General features: G+C 27.5%; 3 protein-coding genes and 1 long non-coding RNA gene across 7 annotated transcripts in view; 2 read left to right on the top strand and 2 right to left on the bottom strand.

Annotated features, from left to right (window-relative positions):
• Positions 1-234: 234 nt before the first annotated feature.
• On the top strand, positions 235-15,001 carry CycT (Cyclin T). Of its 2 annotated transcripts, none has more exons than XM_015524254.2 (2): positions 235-503; positions 12,215-15,001. In XM_015524254.2, exon 2 carries the CDS (start codon positions 12,228-12,230, stop codon positions 14,274-14,276), a length of 2,049 nt encoding a protein of 682 aa, XP_015379740.1. In that variant the 5' UTR covers positions 235-503; positions 12,215-12,227; the 3' UTR covers positions 14,277-15,001. The 2 variants fall into 2 exon arrangements, with proteins under 2 accessions (XP_015379740.1, XP_089083541.1); XM_089227415.1 differs by lacking the exon at positions 235-503 and adding an exon at positions 10,689-10,830.
• On the bottom strand, positions 2,468-10,574 carry LOC149055735 (uncharacterized). 2 transcript variants are annotated; one of them, XR_016191660.1, is made up of 3 exons: positions 10,440-10,574; positions 10,122-10,372; positions 2,468-2,836 (listed from the first exon to the last, which is right to left on the bottom strand). It is a non-coding gene; the product is annotated as an uncharacterized LOC149055735 (long non-coding RNA). The 2 variants fall into 2 exon arrangements; XR_016191661.1 differs by having other exon boundaries at positions 10,483-10,497.
• LOC107173645 (G patch domain-containing protein 4) lies at positions 10,645-16,551 on the top strand. Its single transcript, XM_015524256.2, has 5 exons — positions 10,645-10,830; positions 15,543-15,712; positions 15,810-15,857; positions 16,021-16,106; positions 16,211-16,551. Exons 1-5 carry the CDS (start codon positions 10,758-10,760, stop codon positions 16,329-16,331), a joined length of 498 nt encoding a protein of 165 aa, XP_015379742.1. The 5' UTR covers positions 10,645-10,757; the 3' UTR covers positions 16,332-16,551.
• Positions 16,312-20,654, bottom strand: part of Cad99C (cadherin 99C) — a 61,478-nt gene continuing 57,135 nt past the window's right edge. For both annotated transcript variants that reach the window (XM_015524248.2, XM_015524249.2), the window contains exon 24: positions 16,312-19,776. In XM_015524248.2, the coding sequence (XP_015379734.1) occupies positions 19,496-19,776 (281 nt within the window). In that variant the 3' untranslated portion in view covers positions 16,312-19,495. The remainder of the gene's footprint in view (positions 19,777-20,654) is intronic.

The following is a 20,654-nucleotide window of genomic DNA, read 5'->3' as shown; positions in this document are numbered from 1 at the left end:
ATATGTCTAAATTAGTAAATTGTATACGCCCTAAGGAAATCATAAATACTATTTTATTGTATTATAGTGTGAGAAAATCATTTGAGTTAACATACATATTATTACGTTTGTGTGACGTGGCTAAAGTGGTTTTTCACACTTGTACGTTAGACAGCCTGTCAAAACACTTTGAAAGGATCGTCCTAGGAAAGTAAAGTTGGTCAACGTGTAAGTACTTGATAAAAAAAATATTTTGGCGTTTCTTTTCATTAATTTTGCTACAATTTTATGTATTGTTCGCAAATAATTATTTCTGCATTTCGTTCAAGTTGGACGTAAATCATTTATATTATTTGGTCGAGCTACATAATTTTTATGTTTTATGTTTGTTCTGCTATAATAAGAATTACAGTTATAGTCGTCGGTCGTGCTCGTTGTGTAACCGAACTTGGTCTTTTAGGTATTCGCCATCACACATTTTCCAATTAAGAAAGAAGGCAGTTAATATTGCAGTTTACCCTAAGGTAAATAGATACAAAACAAATATAAAAATATAAGTGAATATCATTTACCTCTTGGCTATTATTATTAACGCGTTGAACGCTATGGCGTTATCAATCTTCAGGCAGAATGTTTTGCCAACGGGTCACCAACTTTATTTTTAATATTATTATAATTATTATGTATTATTGGTATCAAAGAATAAAATAAAAATAGTAAATTTGTATTATTTTAAAAGATAAACAACTTCAGTCGTCTTCTCTTTTTTTATAAACCTTTCCCTTGTAAGTTACCTTATTTTCTTAACATTGAATATGAGTATTTAGGTTACTAAAATGTTGTGGATGTTCTATATGAATAAATGTTTTTCTTAAATAAACTTGTCAATTTTCAATATTTTAGGTACCTTTTAATTCATGAATGGTAATAGTTTTTAATTGTACCTATAATTGGGTACAAGGCACTATAAAATTAGTACATGTAAAAGAGTTTCCTTTTTTACTAATACATTTGTTGCATTAAAGCTAAAGAGTAAACAATAATATTTAGTATTTAACTCTCTCTAAATAGGTGTATCAGGTTTTAAGTTATTTCTTATTTGATAAAAAACTTATAAAAAAATCATTTTGTATGAAATTAGTAATTAAGACACCTACCTATCAAATGAGTTTTTAATCAAATATTAAATATGTTTCAAGTAGTTTTTAACTACCCACTAATTTTGTATAAGTTGATAATAATGTTTGTTTAATATGTTTTATGCTTTTGTGTAATTATGCCCAAAATTATAAGACCCATATAACATGAAAATGTTTAATCAATCTTATTGAGTAAATATAAATTATTCTGTAGTAATTTATTTGTTTATCCTTAGTTTATAAACACTAGGTCTTGTGTAATAAACATTTAATAAATATTTAAAGTATTTTATATTATTAATTGCTTAATTAAAAACTTTATAAAAAATTTGTCAAATTAATTAATATTATTCAGTCAAAATGTCAAATACAATTTAATACTTGCATAAGTTACTTATTAAAATAGTGAGATAGTTATCAACTATCAGGCATCTTTATTAAACACATAACTTATGTTTTAAGTACAAACATATAAATTAATTAATAGGTAATTTATTTAACTTGAATTATAATTTTCAAATAATTTGAATTAAATCTATTTTTTCTGAAAAAGAGTTGTAATTACTGTGTATTTTGACAATTAAATAAAATTTATAATTATTAGGCATGTAAAAACCATTATTTATCAAGTTAATACTCAAGGTCATTTAATTAGTTCTTCTTTTACCTCTATTTTTTATGGTGTCAAATTTGATTGACCTTGTATTTATTAATGAACAATATTTAATATCAATTAATAGGAATTTAAGCACCATGTGTACCGAAATATTTTATGATTATAGTAAAGAAAGGAAAATAGGAATTTAGCTTTAATCCGATTTCATATTCTCACTTGGGTAGAAATATGGTCAAGTTTTCATGTTGGCCATGTAAACACAACTTTGCTTGAATTGTAAACATATGACATGTATACTTACCTACTTACCATTTTTTAAATGGATTTACTGCATTCTATAGTTTTTTTTAAATATTTATTAATTTAATAATCTCATTGTTTTAAATATATTTATTGAGATTTTACAGTAGAATTTAAATACTAACAACAGCAGTCAGCTGAACATAACATTTTGTAATTAAGTTGGATTAATATTCTGTAAAAACTAAAAACCATTGGTAGTTAAATATTGCTTATTTAATAATACCACTAATTCCGCTAATATTATTTGTATAATTTGATGTTATTTTGCTGATCAGTTGTATAATAAGATTTGAATGGTACATATACACTCAAGATTCTGTTTTTCTTTTTAATATTTGTCTATGGTTTTTAAAATTCTTCTAATTTCATTAAACTAATGTAGTTAAATAGTTACCTATGTCTATTGAAAAAAAAACAACAATATAAAAACTAAGAATTATATAATTTGTTTTATTTTACGGAGGTTATTCATTAGAATTTATCAGATATTTTTATACACAGAAAAGCTTATGATTTCATAATATGGTTTAGACTTAACTAATTGGAAATTAAAATTCAATTAATAATAGGTATTTAAAATTGTATTAAATAAAAATAATAAAAATAAATTCTAGGATTAGCTATAATTATTGATTTACAAATTATTCAACATCAATTTCTAACAACTATTTTACATTTTTTGATGACATTTCATTTTAGACTGCTCAATTAACAAATAAATTCTTTAACTGAAGTTTGAATAAAAATATTTTGTTCTTAAAACAGCACTCTTATCTTCAATCCATCTGCACTAGGTGTTCTAAAACATTCAAATAAAATATAATTAAATATAATTATAAATTCTATAAATTAAATGATTTGATTATCAATAATAAAACAACTGTGTTATATTTAGAAGTTATAATATATACTTATTAAAAAAAAAAAATACTGGAATTCCAAGTGTTTTTTAGTAGTATTTAAAGATGTTTAATATTTTTCAATACTTTTATACTTATTATGATACTTAGTTGTTCAGATTTTATGATCATATAGTAAATCATTTTAAATAATAAAATAAAAGTAATATTTTATTGCATGTAGTTATAAGATATTTTTTTCATTCTAAACACTTCCCTTTAGTTTTTACCAATACCCGTTGTTAACATGACTGATATATAGATTGATGTGCAATGAGGTGGCAGAGATCATATTTAAGATAAATTTGATTGTTTTATATATTATATGATGTAAGTGGAAGGCATTATGAAATTTATTTGAATGTTGAGATTTTGAAGGTTTTATAGTTACCTTCTTGTGACAAAATTAAGTTATAGTCAAACAACAAAAATTAGTAAATACAAATTATTGTGTTAAACTTGAGGGGGTGAATCTGATTTAAGTTGTACCTGCTAATATAGATAAATAAATTGCTATATATATATAAACATAGGCACTATGTATCAATTATTGAAAACAATATGCATATGATGCATCTGCTACAAAGTTTTGTTTTATAGTAACTGATTTTCAGCTAATGAATGTTGTTATAAAAAGCTGATTTAAAATGTAATACTATTAAATAGATTTTTAACACATTATGATGAATATTCAAATAATATTTGTTTTTGAGTATACCTTGATGTATGATATAAATCACTTATGGATATATAAAGGGTAGGAGAAGTTAAATAATTAAAATTTTAAAATTACATATTTGTTTATGCTATAAGAATGTCAGCATAACATTTTTTTGTATCTATTTAGAGCTGATTTTTAAAAAGTCTTCATTTTGTATACCAACAATTCTTAAACAGTGGTACATTTAAATTCTTAGAATTCTGTGAAAGTGATCAGGGAGTCAATGAATATTCAAATTGTCTATAATACCTATATTATAATCATTTTATATCATTTTTTTTTTTTTAATTGATAATCCTAGTTTTTGGTACTAAAATATTAAAAAGTAGTACATTTTCAAATGTTGATAACATAATACAAAATAAAACTATTCTAAACCACTTAATGTTGTATTAGTGGTATTTGTCTAATTCAAAGATTTTGGGTTCAAAATGAGAAATGTTAAATATAAAAATATAAAGAAGATACAACTTATATTATGTTGTTGTTTACTTAAATTTAAGTATGTTATTGAAAGATCATTTCTGTGATAACCAACAAAATAACACTGATTTTCGTACAAAATAAATTAAGAATCATAGTTAATAGCTCTATTCTTTTATTGGTTATTAAATTGATCTGTACTTACTTGTTACTCTATTATACTATAAGTATAAATGAACAAGTATTAAAATTAATTATGATCTGTAAATATTACCTTTACTTTTTTTTTTTAAATATAAAAATTCTACATCTGAGTTCTAACTAAATAATCTATTTAAATACCAATTCCATCCCAAGAAATAAAATGCTACAAACAATTTGTCTGCTCATAGAATATATAGTTATAAAATAATAAAATAACTTAATTAGAAATATTAAAATATAGGTACTATGGATTTACGATATGATTTTATACTAAATATTTCCTAAAAATTTGAGCGAGCAAGAAAAGCATTTTTATTTATGTTATATGAATTAAGAAAATATTATTTAATATTTAGTCAAGGAAAGGATTAACTTTTTTATCAAACAGTTAAATTGCCGAAAATACATTAACATTATTAGAGTATACAGACTTATAGATTTACAACTTAAATAATATATTTACCTAAGTCAAAGTGATGTATTATCGCTTAAAATATATATAGATATGTGTACTAAATAATGTTGAGTTTGGTACAAAAATCTGATATCCCTTTAAAATACTTGTTACCAAATAAGTATGTAGCCTAACAACTGTACACCGACATATATAATATATATCACATAACTAACCGGTTGTTAACTAATCTATTTTAATATTATTGAGAATAAGTTTTAATAATTCATTTTTTTTTTTTAAGCATGAAGTTTATCAATTTTGTTTGTTCATAGATTCTGTTATATCAAAATAAATTTGAATTTTTGGTTCATATATTTACCTGCCAATGTTAGTGATCTTAATAATAACCTTAAATAGGTACTGAAACGTCTTAAGATAATTTGTTATATTCTAAAATAACATTTTATAATAAGATCATCTTTTAAACTATATATTATTAGAATTGCACAAAAATTGTGATACTTATAGACGATTCCTCTAGAAAAAAATTATCATATATATATTATTAAGTATAAATCTTACTATTTGCAAACATTTTGAGGCAAACCTGAGAATTTCTAGGCATCAATACACAAATATAATACATTGAATTTATTGGTACAAATTTCTTTATATTTCCTTGTGTTATAATTTTTAGCTATGCTTTTGAAACAATAGTTTGACTGTGGTGGAGAGCGAAGGTAGTGTGTACAGATTTGTTTTCATTTTGACACGCCAATTAGAGTACCAGCGTGATAAATCATTCAAATAGCTTTGGAGAGGTTAGGTTAGGTTACTGAGTATTATATAGAGTTGACGATGCAACTGCACCTTGAGAAACGTTGACTAAGATTGGGGAGATACTGGAGTGTACTGTTCCTGATCTGACGGTATGAATTGAAAAAAAGGTAATATGAAGCGAGTAAGAATGATTTTAATTTGAAAAGAAGCCCGGGGTGCCAGACTTTGTCAAAGGTCTATACAATATCAAGGAATACTGCCGAGGTGTAAAGTTTCTTTTCAAAAGAACAGACAATGGTATCAACTAGACGGTGTATTTGGTGAATGGTTGAGTGATGTTCCCTAAATCCAACTTGTGTGTCAGGAATTAATTTCTTTTTAATGATGATTGGGTAGATTCTGTTTAATATAAATTTTTCTAAGTGTTGAGAAGAAAAGTTGTAGTTTTATAGGCCTGTATGAGGGGTTATCTATATGTTAGTTTGGTTCAGGGAAAATAATAATTGTGGCGAATTTCCATTGAATCGGGAATTATGAAATTTGGAGAATAGCATTAAATACATGAGTAAGGTGTATTTTAGTTTTATTGGTAAGTCTGCGGGCTATTTCGGCAATTATCAAATCATGTACAGGAGAATTACTTATTGTAAATTTATGCATGAATGATTTTAGCCCATTTGAAGTGAATGGCTTGGGTGGAATTATTAAAATATAACCTAATTAATAAGCTCTTTCAAATACCTTTTTAAATGAACACACCTTCATAATATATACAGAATATATTCACTTAAAATTGACTTAATTTTTTTTTATGTAAAAGTAAAATCACCGATTCCAAAAACTATGGAATAATAATCTTTTGGGGATCTAACACACTACTCTGTTTAAATATTGTCTGTTGAATAAAAGTTCTTATCATTAAAAATAAGTTTTGGCTGTTGGTTGCATAAGAAATAGGTCTAAAAAGCATGATGATTTTCACGAGAGATGGAAAAGATCAATAAATAACAAATTATTAATAAATATTAAGCAGAAAAAAATCTATTTATTTAATCATTTGATAACAAATTTTAATAATTTTTTACAAATCTGATACAATATAATACTGATATGTTCTTAAAAAAATTTGGTTACTTATTTAACTTCATAATTATTTTATAGTTATAGAAAAATATTTAAATTGTATAAAATTGTATTCATAATATCTGTCTTATTGTCAACAGTTTTATTAATTGAATTTTAATTATAAGTTTTAATACAGTTTTTATACATATTATTATGTGTTATTATACATAAATACCTATCAATGAATCAATTCATTATCAATATCGATGATTGACATGTAAATAAATATATCAGGTACTGTGACTTAAATAAACGATAATTTGTGAGAATAAAGCAATACATTTATGTTTGTAACATTGCTTGATAGAAAAGCTATTTTCAATTTATTATATAATAAATTAAATACTCATTAAACTAAAATTTTACTTGAAAATAATGTACAAATGTACCAACAAATTTAGAAATTCATATCAATATATTTTCAAAATAAAAAATGAATAATTAATGAGGTACTAATATTCTAATTTGTTTTTAGTGTTATTTTATTAAAATTATAACTTTTTTTATGCGTGTTAGGTGCCCATAACAATAATATAGTATGAAATAGGTAGTTAACTCATAAGATGTAAAATAAAAATAATATTGAGATTGTTAGTTTATATTATTTTAGCCCAAAAACAGAAGATGTTCATTCCTTTGCATGCACCTTTTTAGAATGATTAATAATATTTTAATTTGTATGCATAATAATTTATGTTAGGTACTTAAATATAATTAATACCTAAAAATATTGGATTATTACGGAGATTATTATGTTAAATAAATTTAAATGACATATTCACACAGGCCCATCAGTCTTCTTCCCCTATTTTCAAAAATTTTCGAATGGATTATCCTAAAACGCATAATTCCTACCATAGAAGCCAGCATACCTAATACCCAATTTGGATTTCGTCATAACCACACTACAATACACCTAGTCTCTAGTGGATAAAATATTGTATACTCTTGAAAAAAAGCTTATTCGCACAGCTATCTTCCTTGACATACCACAGGCATTCGACAGAGTATGGCATAAAGGTCTAGAAGTCAAATCTATTCTTCTGCCATACTATTTTCTATTATTTAAATCCTATTTAAAAAACAGGCATTTTGCCGTTCAATCTGGCTTATCCTTATACAAAGTATCACCAATCCACACAGGGATACCTTAAAGATCTGTAACAGCGCCTCTACTCTCCAATCTATTCAGATCAACCTATCACCCCCAACACTACAACTGGGGACTTTGCCGATGACAAGGCGCTTCTAGCGATCCATGCTGACCCTGAAATAGCCTCAAACCTCGTACAAAATCATCTCGATCTTATATGAACCTGGTATAAAGACTGAAGAATAAAAATCAACGAAACAAAATCCATCCACTGTACGCTCACACTAAGGCAATTAGTCTGCCCTCCCATCTACCTCTCCTCTCGACCGCCCTAAATGTCCAATATCTTGGTCTACATCTAGATCGCAGGTTAACTAGGGCAGCTCACACCCACAACAAAAGAATTGCCTTAAATAATTACTCTCGACAATTAGTTATCTTCTCACATCCCAACACAACAACTTAAAAAACAAGCTACTATTATACAAACTTCTGCTCAAACCGATCTGTGACCTATTCATCTAAAATTGTATATATCTCTACCTCTCCTTTATCTTGTATACTCTCTCTTGCTAGTGCATTAAAATCCTAGCCCAACATCCTAACCTTAAGTGCCTCCAATGGGTGGCTTCTTGTCTCCTGGCACTCAAGCCATGTCACCTCCATCACATATTATGTTTATTGTAAAATAATATTTTCAGTTTGTGTAGGTATACAATAATATATGATAAAAAAAAAATCACATGTGATAGGTTCTGTTAAATATTATATTATTAAGAACAATTTGACCAGTTAACCAATAGGACTGCATTATTTTTATAATACAAAGCTTGCCCATAACATTTTGATTGCTTATTTGTTATACCGATTTATTAATTATTATAACTCATAGGTGATAATTAAAATTTGTTTTCATTTTTACTTCATGTTATTTGTTATTGTTATTTACTACATGAATACCTTTTAATATAAAGTTAATAAATATTAGTTGCTTATTCAAATATTATGCATTTTATCAACTTTTAATTTACATTGTTTAACTAAGTTTTACTATTAGTTCATTATATTTTAAATTTTTTTATATATTAAGGGATACATGATATGATTTAAGGTATTTATTAATGTATAGCAAGAACATAACTCATTTGGTTAAAAATAAATAAATAAATAGGTAAAATTACTGAAAAAAGTATGTATTTAACATTCAGATATGTAGGTACCTAATATTATTTTTGTATTATTCAGGATATTTAAATTTTGGATTCTGAGATTCTTAAATATTAAATTAATCTTCATCTACTTATGTTAAATCTATTCTAACATATTACTAATTTAGTAATTATCCATCCAATCAATAATAATATATTTAAAAAAATCTACAAAAGGCAATAGCACAACTAAGTACATAAATAACACAACTATATTTTTTAATAGTAAATTGTTAGTTTTCATTATTATTTGAGTTTTTTAAAATTGAATGTTAAATTAATTAGCTTGTTCAGTTTTTGTATTGTAAAATTATTATAATTTATTTTCCAGTAGGTATGAAATGTATCATAATATATATATAGCAACTTATTATAATTAGTTTGATAGAAATTAAATTATGGATAATTCGCTGAATGGTATAGGTACCTTATTTTATTTATGGTAACATTTAGATGAGGTTATTTTCTAAATTTTTGTATTAAATATAACATCAGGGAGTATTTTACTTATACTATCTATTAAGATTGTAGGTACGTAATTTATTTTAATTTAAACTTTACTATAAGTCAGTGGCGTAGCCAGGATTTTTTTTAGGGGGGGGGTTTTAATAACAGAATACATTTTACCACGACCAAATGATTGTATTCCTATATTATAAACATTATATTTTTGATATAAATACGGCTGAGGGGGAGGGTTATAACACCCAAAACCCCCCCCCTGGCTACGCCACTGCTATAAGTATAATATAATAAATTTATTAATCCAGTAATATAATATTAATAATACAGGATTAAAAATGGTAACAGAAATCAGAGACGTGTATTTAAAAAATAAAAGATATGTTTAAAGTATTAAGTATACATTTAATATTTTTAAAGCTAAATTATGATTACATTATAAATTATAAAGAAGGTACAACATTAAGAAAACATTTTTTTGTTTGTACTTATTAAATAATGAACTCAATAATAAATCATTGTTAGTATATTTATTTTGTCTAGTTAAAATTCTAAATGAATAGCTCAGGCAGTTGTAATATCAATAATTAGATAAATTGCTATGCGATATTGTAAATATTTACTACCCATATGCAAATGTTTTAAATATTTCCAAGTCTACTATAGTTTATTATTATGTATATTTGTATAACGTATGAAAACAAATGTTGAAAAAATAATAATAAGAAGTATTATGATTAATATTGGATTATAGAACATTTGAACAATTTACCTGTAAAGTCCGGTAATGAATTGATCTTATTTTTCGTTTAGTATATATTACGCACTTGTCTCAAATAGGTATTTTGTATTTTTTTTTTTATTTTAAAACCGTATACGCACGAACATCCTCACGGTACGCTTGATCGTTAGTGACTGACGAAGTGACGATTGTTGTTATCGCCAATGCTGTTACACTATTATACCGTATTGTCATCATTGTCGTCTACAGTGTTAACGTCTGTCTGGTTATTTTTACGGCTCCTAAAACATTTAGGTTGTGTAATGGTTTTTTAATTTCAATTTAATTGCTAAAGACTTCGATTTATACCAATTAAATTAGCCATTAATGCAGTTAAATATAACATTGTTACTTTTCGGATTTTCATGAAGAATGTTGCAAAATTTATTGAAATACAATTGTAATTTTTGAAATAAAAATATTGTATTTGTGTTTATCATCCATGGACCCGTTTTTCTAACTTGTTTTTCTAGGTTGGGTCTATGATGTTGCGTTTGTGATTTGTGTTAAGCAAGTAAATTTCGACTATAATTTTTATAACTTCAATTTTTAAGACTTCAAGTAGAATTTGTCACTATCTGAAAATAGAGACATGTATCAATAATGTTCTCATATAATCATAGGTGAATGTCGTATTTACCCTCCGCCAAGACCATGAGCTTTGGCGAAACTATTTTACGTAAATACGGCTGGACTCAAGGTAAACAAAATAATTATTTTTTCAAAAACACATGCAGTTGTAAAGAAATTATTTTTTCCCGTTGTCTGTAAACATTTCTTGACCTTAATGTTTTACAAAATATTTAATACATTGTTAGGTCTTATGTTAACGTCGGGCTTCTATACTTGCTTGCAATCTGTCTGTCGGTTCGAATCTCAGTGCTTTTGCTGGATTAGGTATTGTAAATTGATATCAATAAACTTGGTAAATGTTTATCATATGTCTGTGTCAAATAATTACTTTTGAAATAATTTGTACTGGTAATCAAATATGAGTTGTCAACATATTAGTCATTTATTTGAATCGGTTGTCGATACGTGTTAATTTAGTATTGATAAATATTATTCAATTTAATTCTCTGATGAAAAATTTGTATTGCATAATTTTTCCTCTGTCAGAATAATAATAACATGGTGGAATTTTTTTTTATACATTAATGCTCTATATTAAGACATCCTTGGGTATGATATATTCTATCTTATTGGGCATTAATAAATAATAGTATCGTGGACTTGTGGTATGAGGTTAATTTACAATTTAATGATGAATACTAGCCATCCATGCTAGTGGTGAATATATTTTTAATATTAAAAATTTGCTTTTCCTTGCATTTTGTACTATTAATTAGTTGGTACCTCCCCTTCATTTAATTTACTTATGTATTTCATTCAAATCATATTATAAGAAAGTAGGTCTTACAAGTATGATGAGGGTTGAACAGATATATGTTAATTAATTATTGTAGAATGGGGTTGCCAGATGTATTTTTTTTTTTAAGTGAATTGTTCTATAAATTATTTAAACCATGGTTTAATATTTAAATGGCGGAAACATTAAATTTTGAAATTTGAAATAATTATCCAAGAATATGTACTATATATTTAGAATATATTATTAGTACATAAATATAAATATTTTAATTATTTTTAAATTTTATCTAGAAATAAACTAGGTCATTTGTTAATTCAATTTCTTTTGAATATCCTTATGTTAAAGGCTAACCTTTAGGTTGAACTAACTAATTATTTGTTAATGTTAAATAAGAAATATTTATTACTATTGGTTTAGTATCCTCTAAAATTACTCGTTAGTTAATAGTTGTTACCCTATTTTAATTTATATTATATTTAATGTATTATATTTTCAAATTTGTTGTATAAATAATATCTTTCTTGATTTTTCATGCATTCAGTTGAGGAATATAAATAAATAAAAATATAAACATGTTATTGTTTATTTTATAATCTCCGTGTACTAATAGCCAATAGGAAACACAATGGGTAGTAAATATTATGCATTATTTAATTGCATTTACCTTTCGTTATGTATCATTTGGACTAACCTATAGACTAATTGTGTTTAGGGTGGTGAGCGCCATGCATGAGGATCGTTGGTACTTCTCAAAAGAGCAGCTGGAGAATACACCCAGCAAACGATTTGGCATCGATGCTGATAAAGAGCTGTCATACCGACAGATTGCTGCCAACCTCATTCAAGAGATGGGCCAAAGGTTGCACACCACCCAACTGTGTATAAACACTGCCATTGTGTATATGCACCGTTTCTACATGTACCACCCCTTTACACTATTTCATCGCAATGCAATAGCTACTGCGTGTCTTTTTCTTGCTGCTAAGAATGAAGAACAACCTCGGAAATTGGAACATGTTCTCAAGGTTTCCATAATTTGTCTAAATAAACAACATGGTCATAATTTTCATCACATTGATAATAAATCTGAAGTTTATTTAGAACAAGTACAAGACTTGTTAAAAAATGAAGAAACTTTGTTAAAAACCTTAGGTTTTGAAACAGCCATTGATCACCCTCATACTCACATAGTAAGATGTTGTCATTTGGTAAGAGCTAGCAAAGATCTTGCCCAGACAGCATATTTCATGGCATCCAATAGCCTACATTTAACTACCATGTGTGTCCAATACAAACCAACCATTGTCGCTTGCTTTTGTATACATTTAGCTTGCAAATGGTCAAAATGGGAGTTAAAAGATAGTATGGAAGGAAAACCATGGTTTTGGTATGTAGATCAAAGTGTAACAACTGAACTACTAGAACAATTAACTACAGAATTTTTAACAATATTTGATAAATGTCCATCTCGTCTGAAAAAACGATTAATGGCCACCAATACAATGGACAAAAATGGAGCATTAGCAAATTATTGTTCTTCTCAACAAATTCAATCACCAACTCCTCCTTTGCCTTCTAATTACAAACACCAGGGTCATTCCCGAATGATAAATGCTAGGCCTACGCCGTCCAAATTTCCTAATCCTGTAGTCTTCCAACCTCCAACCAGAACTAATGGTGTTCCAGTCGATCACAAATTTGTAGTACCTACTACTAAACCTATTCCTTCTAAAGAGCAAGTCTCACCAATTGTCCAAAATAAATCATTAGCACCAGTAAAACCTAAAGTTGAAATACCAACAACTTTAAATAATAATATTAAAAATGAAGTTCTCCCTCCAAGACCTAAATCAATACCTAAACCTCCAGAACATGTTAATAAACAAGAAGTGGTTATTAAACAAGAAATGGCAGTCAAACCTGAACCTATTCGAAATCAATTCTCTGTTGGTCGGGATAACCATTCTGAAGTAATAACAAGTGTGCTCAAAGAAATGACCAAGCATAATGATTTAAATATTTTATCTGTGATCAAATCCCCTCGAGAATCTCCACCCAAAGTTAAAAAGCCATCAATATTTAGTCCAGTACCTGATGATGAACCACAAGATGTTAAGCCTTATATTATTAAATCTGAACCAACAGAAAATAATATTGTTATTAAATCTGAACCATTAGATGAAAGTTATAATAAATCTGAACCACTAATAGAAAGTTATGTTAAATCTGAACCATTAATAGAATCTTATATTAAATCTGAGCCAATGAGCCCTGAATTACTGGATATACCTAAATTTGATCCAGAGCTAATGTTGAATCCTGTTGGCCCAACTGGTACTATTGAAATGGATGGAGAAACTTGTAATTCAAATACACATAAAAAGAAAAAGAAAAAACATAAAGAAGAAAAACGTGAGAAAAAGAAACATAAAAAAGATAAAAAGCACAAGGATGGAGAACATAGACATCATAAGCATAAAGATAAACACAAAGAACCAGAACCTATTAGAATTACAATACCAAAAGAAAAAATTAAGCAAATACCACCTGTAGTTATAACTACACCACATTCTCCACCTAGAGGCATTAAGTTAAAAATTGCTAAAGAACGAATTGGAGGTAGTGGTCCAGGTTCTGGAAGTAGTTTACGTATTAAAATCAGTAAAGACGACAGAGGATTAAAAAGGGATCATAGTCCTAATGAAACTACTCCAAAGAGAAATCGTAAAGAAAGAAGAGATTCTGATTCAGGATTAGGTTATAGTCTGAGTTAGTATTTATTGTTTGTAAACTGGAATCGAAACTATATATCATACATTATTATTTTTTGTTTTTGTAACAAAACAAAATGTTGAATAAGTATTTTTCATTTGTTTTAATTTATAAAATGGAATTTATGTTGAAAAAGAAAAAAACATTTTGCATATACTTTTTCTCTTGGATAAATGTTTCGATTTCCGGTGTGTGTCGTTGTGCAATATAATAATAATATAATGCTCTTCCCGACACTTGATTTTTGTTTTCGTTTTGTTGTTAACAATTTAAGTGCCTTTATTTTGTTTGGTATTTTATTATTTTTATATACATGATAAGTCAAACATTCACTTAACGAGTAGACCTCCTAGTACATACTCGTACACATAAATATTATAATAGCTAACATCATCATCTCACACGTCAAGCTATAAACTATAATATTGATTTTGTGATAATTGACGGACATGCGTCAAAATTATTTGTACCACTACCATTGTAAATATTGTAATGTCGACTGAGTTAACAATCATAGAAGAAAAAATTATGGTTTTTAGGAATTTACATATTAAACATTGTATTTTGAAGAGCTCATAATATATAATTTTCTTTTTTTCTGAACTCCCTATGACCTAAATTTTCAACATTCTAGTAAATAAATTTTTTTAAATTGTATATTTTGTATTTGTACTTGGTTATGTAATTATTTTTCTGCGTACATAAGTAAAAAAAATTGTTGTTAAAATAGTATTTTTTTTTTTTTAACTAAAATTCTTATCCTCAATTTCTTATTACACATAGTGTATATATATGGGTAATATGTATATACAATGGTGCACTAAAAATAATAACATGTTCGACCCAATAAAATAAAATTATGAAGGTTAATCCTTAAGATTATTTAAGTTCAACAAAAGCTTTTTCCATATTGATGCAGTTATGGATATTGAAAGAGAACTATCCATTTTGGTCGAATATCTAATAATCGCCTCCACATTGAGATAGTATTTTTTTAAAGTTGTCATCATGTCAAATAAACAAACATAATGCCAATCATTAAATTAATTATAATATTGTTCATATTGTGTATCACTAGTGCATATTGTAAATTATAGAAATTACTAGAAGATCTACAAATAATTGGTATATACATATATATTGAACCGATTGACAGACAAGCAAACTGACACATTTAAGTACCAATTTATAATTATCAAAAAACCAACAACTTGTTTGATTCATTGAAATAATGATTTTTTTTTTTCTGATTGATATCAAATGGTTAGGCAAGGGTCTAGGTAAAAGAGAAGATGGGATTGCTGCTCCTGTCCGTGCTAGCCTGAAATTCGATCAAACTGGTGTTGGTTATGACACAGCTAATGCAGAGTCATATGGTGATAAATGGTGGTCTCGTACTTACAATGATGCAGCCAATAGGATAGACGTCAAAAATAAAGTAATCAATTTAAAATGTAGATAATAAAGTTATCATTTAAAAATATACTTAATATTAAATAATAGTTTTAATTCGATAAAATATTATCTTTTTTTAGGATGGAGATGTTACTTTTAAATCAAAGAAAAAAAAAAAGAAAGTTAAGGTAATTGCCAGTTTATATTCCGTATAGTGTGTAAAGATACATGTCATTCAGACCAAGAAACATTTGTCAGATACATATGTTTAATTGACAAACTTTTTTTTGGTTTGGTTAGGACTTAATGTAATATTTAAAATGTTTTAATTAATATATTATTTTTGTTTAGAAAATTAAAACTGAGGAGGTTAAATCCATTTTAGAATTATCAGATGATCAGTTATTCCAAGCTTGTGGTGGGATTACTTGTCATAAGTAAGTTTAATTAGTTTAAGACAAATGTATTATTTAAATTGTGTATAGTGTAAACAAATTCTATGTGTTAACATTAATACTTAAAATACACATAATTGTTTTAGAGCTGCTAGGCATGGATTAAATATGGATGGAAAGTTGGCTAGATTACGTAAACAAGATGAACAATTATTGGCCGCTAATAAAATAAAAGAAGAAACCAGTGTCATGAAAAATAAAAAATAAAATGTAATTGACAATTGTACAATTTTATAAAAATTATTTGATTATAATTTTAAGATAAGATAAATAATTACACAAATATCATACACATACATTTTTACTATTTTTACACATATTGAAATAATCGTATAAAAAGTATAATAAATCAAGAACTTAATATTATTACAACAACATAATATTAATAAATTACACAAATTGTTATATTACTATAAACACTACAAAATGGTTTTAATTTTATTATGTTTCCTCTTAATTTTAATAATAAATTATAACACAATTTGAGCTTCAAGAAAATGTTTGTCCTTACAATTAAATATGGCAATTTATTATTACCTATTTTAACAATATTAGACAAACTGAAATATCTTATGTGAGCAAATCAATAAGAATACAAATTATACACACGAAAGTATATATTTTAATAACTTAACATTTTTACTTGAAAAAAAAAATTGTCTATGACTAATTTGATTGGAATGTGGTTGCGTTCATAAAGGTGTATTTTATAAAATAAAATATTAATTTCTTAAGATACTTAAATTTTCTAAATTGAGTACCACGTTTGAATCGCTAGATGAATATAATTTAATAAAAATTATATTTATTTTCATACGGTGTAATTACTGTGGTTGATCATCATTGATTACAATTCAAACGCAATAGACGATTTTATTCCTCACTAATGTCTAATGCATCGTAGTTTTATGCTGTCTAATCAATTTGATAATGGCTACTGGCTAGTCGCAACTTGCAAGTGACATAAAATTATTATTTTAGTTTTTAATTTACACACTGAACGCACCCGGTTAATGGAACTTAAATCAAAAATAAATTTGCTTAACTAAGCAGTCGTCATCAAATATTTCAGTACAGAATATTGAATAATTTCAAAAGGTCGTCTTTTATGCTATAACGATATTTTTTGTTCTACAAGAATTCGTATCACAAGTAAGTTATAAATGTAGAGTCCAAGTCGTTACGGCTATTAACGACGTTATTAGCTAGATTATTATTATATGGTAGTTGGTAAGTTTATATAGTTTTAAACATATATATATAAATATATAAATATATTAATAAATATATAGTTAATTACAAAAGTACAAAACACTTGATTACTAGAAGAAAACTATGCAGATAATTAATATTAGGTATCAATATAATAATAATAATAATATAGGCACCAAGATACTACCTATATACCTACGTATAAAACCATAAACGATTAAAAATTAGTTTAAAATTGCACGTTCAAATGCCCCTCCCAATTGTAGCTATAATGTAGAACATAATCGACGCGTTTGAAATTTAATTATTCTGGCTCCCTTACAATTTATTAAGTGTGTTGCGCACAATTTCTATAATTGGTATTTACGTCATACGCATTTCAAAACCGAAATGTTCTAAAATCGAGCAAAATAGTTCGTTTTTGTGTGCCTACCGAATTTTTAACGTGTTTCAATTTTAAAGAACAGCAATTCGTACGGATATCAAAAAATTAGACCACAGAACTAAATCGCGCTTCCGATAATGACTTATTTCACTTAGGTATCATAGCCCATAGGTGTGTTGGCTGATGAGAATACACGTGTTCATTCACATCGGTGGTTATAAAATACAAACAGGTGATAGGATAACAGCTGGCACTACACTGTAATAGCACCTATTGTTGTATTTATATAATATGTTTTCCGAAATTTCAGATAAAATCCATCTTAAACCGTGATGTGGTCGTATCAATAGTGCACTCGAAAACGATTGTTCATAAAAATTACGTTTAATAGTTTAATGCCCAACAATTATGGTATGGCCCGATACAATGATACAACACTCGGTTGTTGGGCGCACATTTAAAATAATAAAAGCATAATACTCGAATCATTTCAATTTATAAGAAAAATCTATAGTCTCTGTTTTTCTTACACTACAGGTAAATTGCCTCGGTGATAGGCATCCGGTAATATCATGGCGAGTGACGACCAACCAAAACCTCTTTTAGTTATTAATATTACTATTACTGTTTATCGCGCGTATGTTAATTATATAGGTCAATGGATCGTGGATTGGATATGTACCTATTATAATCTATATGGCCATATTAGGTGTAACTTAAAAAGAAATTTATCGACGTCATATAACTATAGATTTTTGTTAGCAACATTTTCAATCTTTATAATACTATACGATTATTTTATCTAAGAACATTCATTATTTCTAAAACATTAAACGTTATATATATATATTTTAAATAATTTAAATGGGTTTAGAACAATAATTTTTAAGTTATTTACTTTGTCTTTTTTGAAAGCAAACATATTTTTATTTGAAGTACTACGCATCAATACTATAAAAATCAAATTCCAGGCGAGTAGATTAATCAGTTGTAATCGTTTAAAGTTATAACTCTTAAGCTACTCGTCCAAAACTCAAGTTGTATGTACCGAACTACCAATAAAATATTGTTTCGAAAAAAAAAGTATGTTGATGTTTAAAAAACTTAAAAACGATAGTGATAAGAAGTTAAAAAATATAGGTCAGGGGTAAGTCCTTGTATTTTTTTCTTCAAAAATATTGTTTATGTCTGTAACGTCTTTAAAACATTATCAAAAACGTTGGTATCTATATAGTTTTTGAAATAATGATTGTTATCTGATAAGACAATCGCCTTGTAAAATATAAAATTTGATGCAACACCGACACATCTATAGGGTACTACTTCATAATAACATATTACAAATTTACAAACCTAGTCGATTTTGTTTCGATGCCGCGACGTAGCACACATTTCACATCGTTTCATGCACTAATAAAGGGGATTTATTTTAGGTAGGTAATAACAATATCCTGTCATATAGGGTGGAGTGGAGGTGTATAAAATATATTATAATATACCTAACCACTATCTACACGTAAATGTAATTAAATATACATTATATACCTATATCATATTATGTACAAAAAACGATATTATCACAGTGACCGCAGTTTAGGGGATATAGGGTTGAAATCGTAGTGTCGTGGGTGGGGACCGCGGGGACTAGACGCATAATAACATCGCATTTTTTTTATATCAGCTGTACATAGTAATACTATAATAATAATAATAATGTATAACATAAAATACGCGTTTGAGTGCCCTGACGGCGGGTAGGCGGGGGGGTCGTCGATCACAGTTCGGTGGTGACCTCCACGTCCTTCCGGTTGAACGTCGTCAGCCCGTTGCCGTTGTGGATCGCGGGACGTCCGAACTCCTTCTTCTCACGGAACATCACGTTGTCGTTGGTGGGACTGATGACGGCCGCCGTGGCAGCGGACTCGGAGTCGGCCGCCGGGTCAAACGCCATGTTCGTCCGACCGAACGTGCTGGTGCCGCCGTTCGACATGCCGCGGCCCATGCTCGACGTCCTGGCCGTGGTCGCCGCTTCCGAGCTCACTGGACTGTGTCCGTCTGCGGATTACGCGATTGCGATATGTTTTTAAAAAATTCATTGGAAACGATGTTTTCATGTTTTTTATACGTCGCCCTACTACCGTTTTATTGTAAAGGTTATAAAATATGTGATAGTATAATATAATAGGTACACTGTATAATATTGATCTTTTCGAGGCGTTTATATTTCATTCTCATTCGAAATCTATATTGTGAATATTTTTACACTTAACCGACATATTCGTCACTATTAACTTATTGGCGTTCTAGTATTATAATGGTATATCGTTATTTTATCTGTTCTCAGTGAACCATCATCATTCGCCTAAATTGTATTTTGTAAATTTTCAAACGTATATATTCTAGATTTATTTTTATTATGTTTTTTTTTCGTCGACACTATTAATTACATAGTCACAACAAAATATTATTCTACGAAATTATGTTGGGTTTTGTATAATTCGCACTTTTAATGGAGAAAAAATTATAATTCGAATACTATTACGTGATATAAGTAAACATTAGGAAATCGTTTATATTCAGCAGCATTTTCATTTTGTTTTTCGTTGCGTAAGTTTCACGACCAATTATTTTAAAGTATAATATTATAGTCAAAAATATAATTTTTACTCGCATTTGAGTGCTACAATTTCACTATATCCGACATCTCTGCTACAATTTGGGCCATGCGACAAGCACGCATAATATTATTACAATAACGAGTTGGACAACTATTGTTTTCGTGAAAAATTATTTACGTGGGTACCTTAACGGCAGCGGTTTAGTACATTAATAATTTAATAATATTGGCGACCGCAGTCAATCGGCTTTGGGGGGGGGGGGGGGCGGGTGCAGCACTCGTTGCGTACACCGCCTGCTAACGCTTATGGCACTAT

The sequence above is a fragment of the Diuraphis noxia genome, unplaced genomic scaffold (assembly GCF_037042655.1).
Source record: "Diuraphis noxia isolate RWA-SAM2 unplaced genomic scaffold, SU_Dnox_SAM2 contig0004, whole genome shotgun sequence".
NCBI lineage: Eukaryota > Metazoa > Arthropoda > Insecta > Hemiptera > Aphididae > Diuraphis > Diuraphis noxia.
Note: the sequence above shows the minus strand (reverse complement) of the source record. Positions and strands in the feature narration are given on the sequence as shown.

What these genes read in the sequence shown, in the direction of transcription:
- LOC107173645 (XM_015524256.2), top strand. Translation starts at nt 10,758, where the DNA reads ATGTCGTATTTACCCTCCGCCAAGACCATGAGCTTTGGCGAAACTATT. An exon ending in TAAATACGGCTGGACTCAAG is followed by an intron (nt 10,831 to 15,542) that starts GTAAACAAAATA and finishes TCAAATGGTTAG; the next exon opens with GCAAGGGTCTAGGTAAAAGA. An exon ending in GGATAGACGTCAAAAATAAA is followed by an intron (nt 15,713 to 15,809) that starts GTAATCAATTTA and finishes ATCTTTTTTTAG; the next exon opens with GATGGAGATGTTACTTTTAA.
- CycT (XM_015524254.2), top strand. Translation starts at nt 12,228, where the DNA reads ATGCATGAGGATCGTTGGTACTTCTCAAAAGAGCAGCTGGAGAATACA.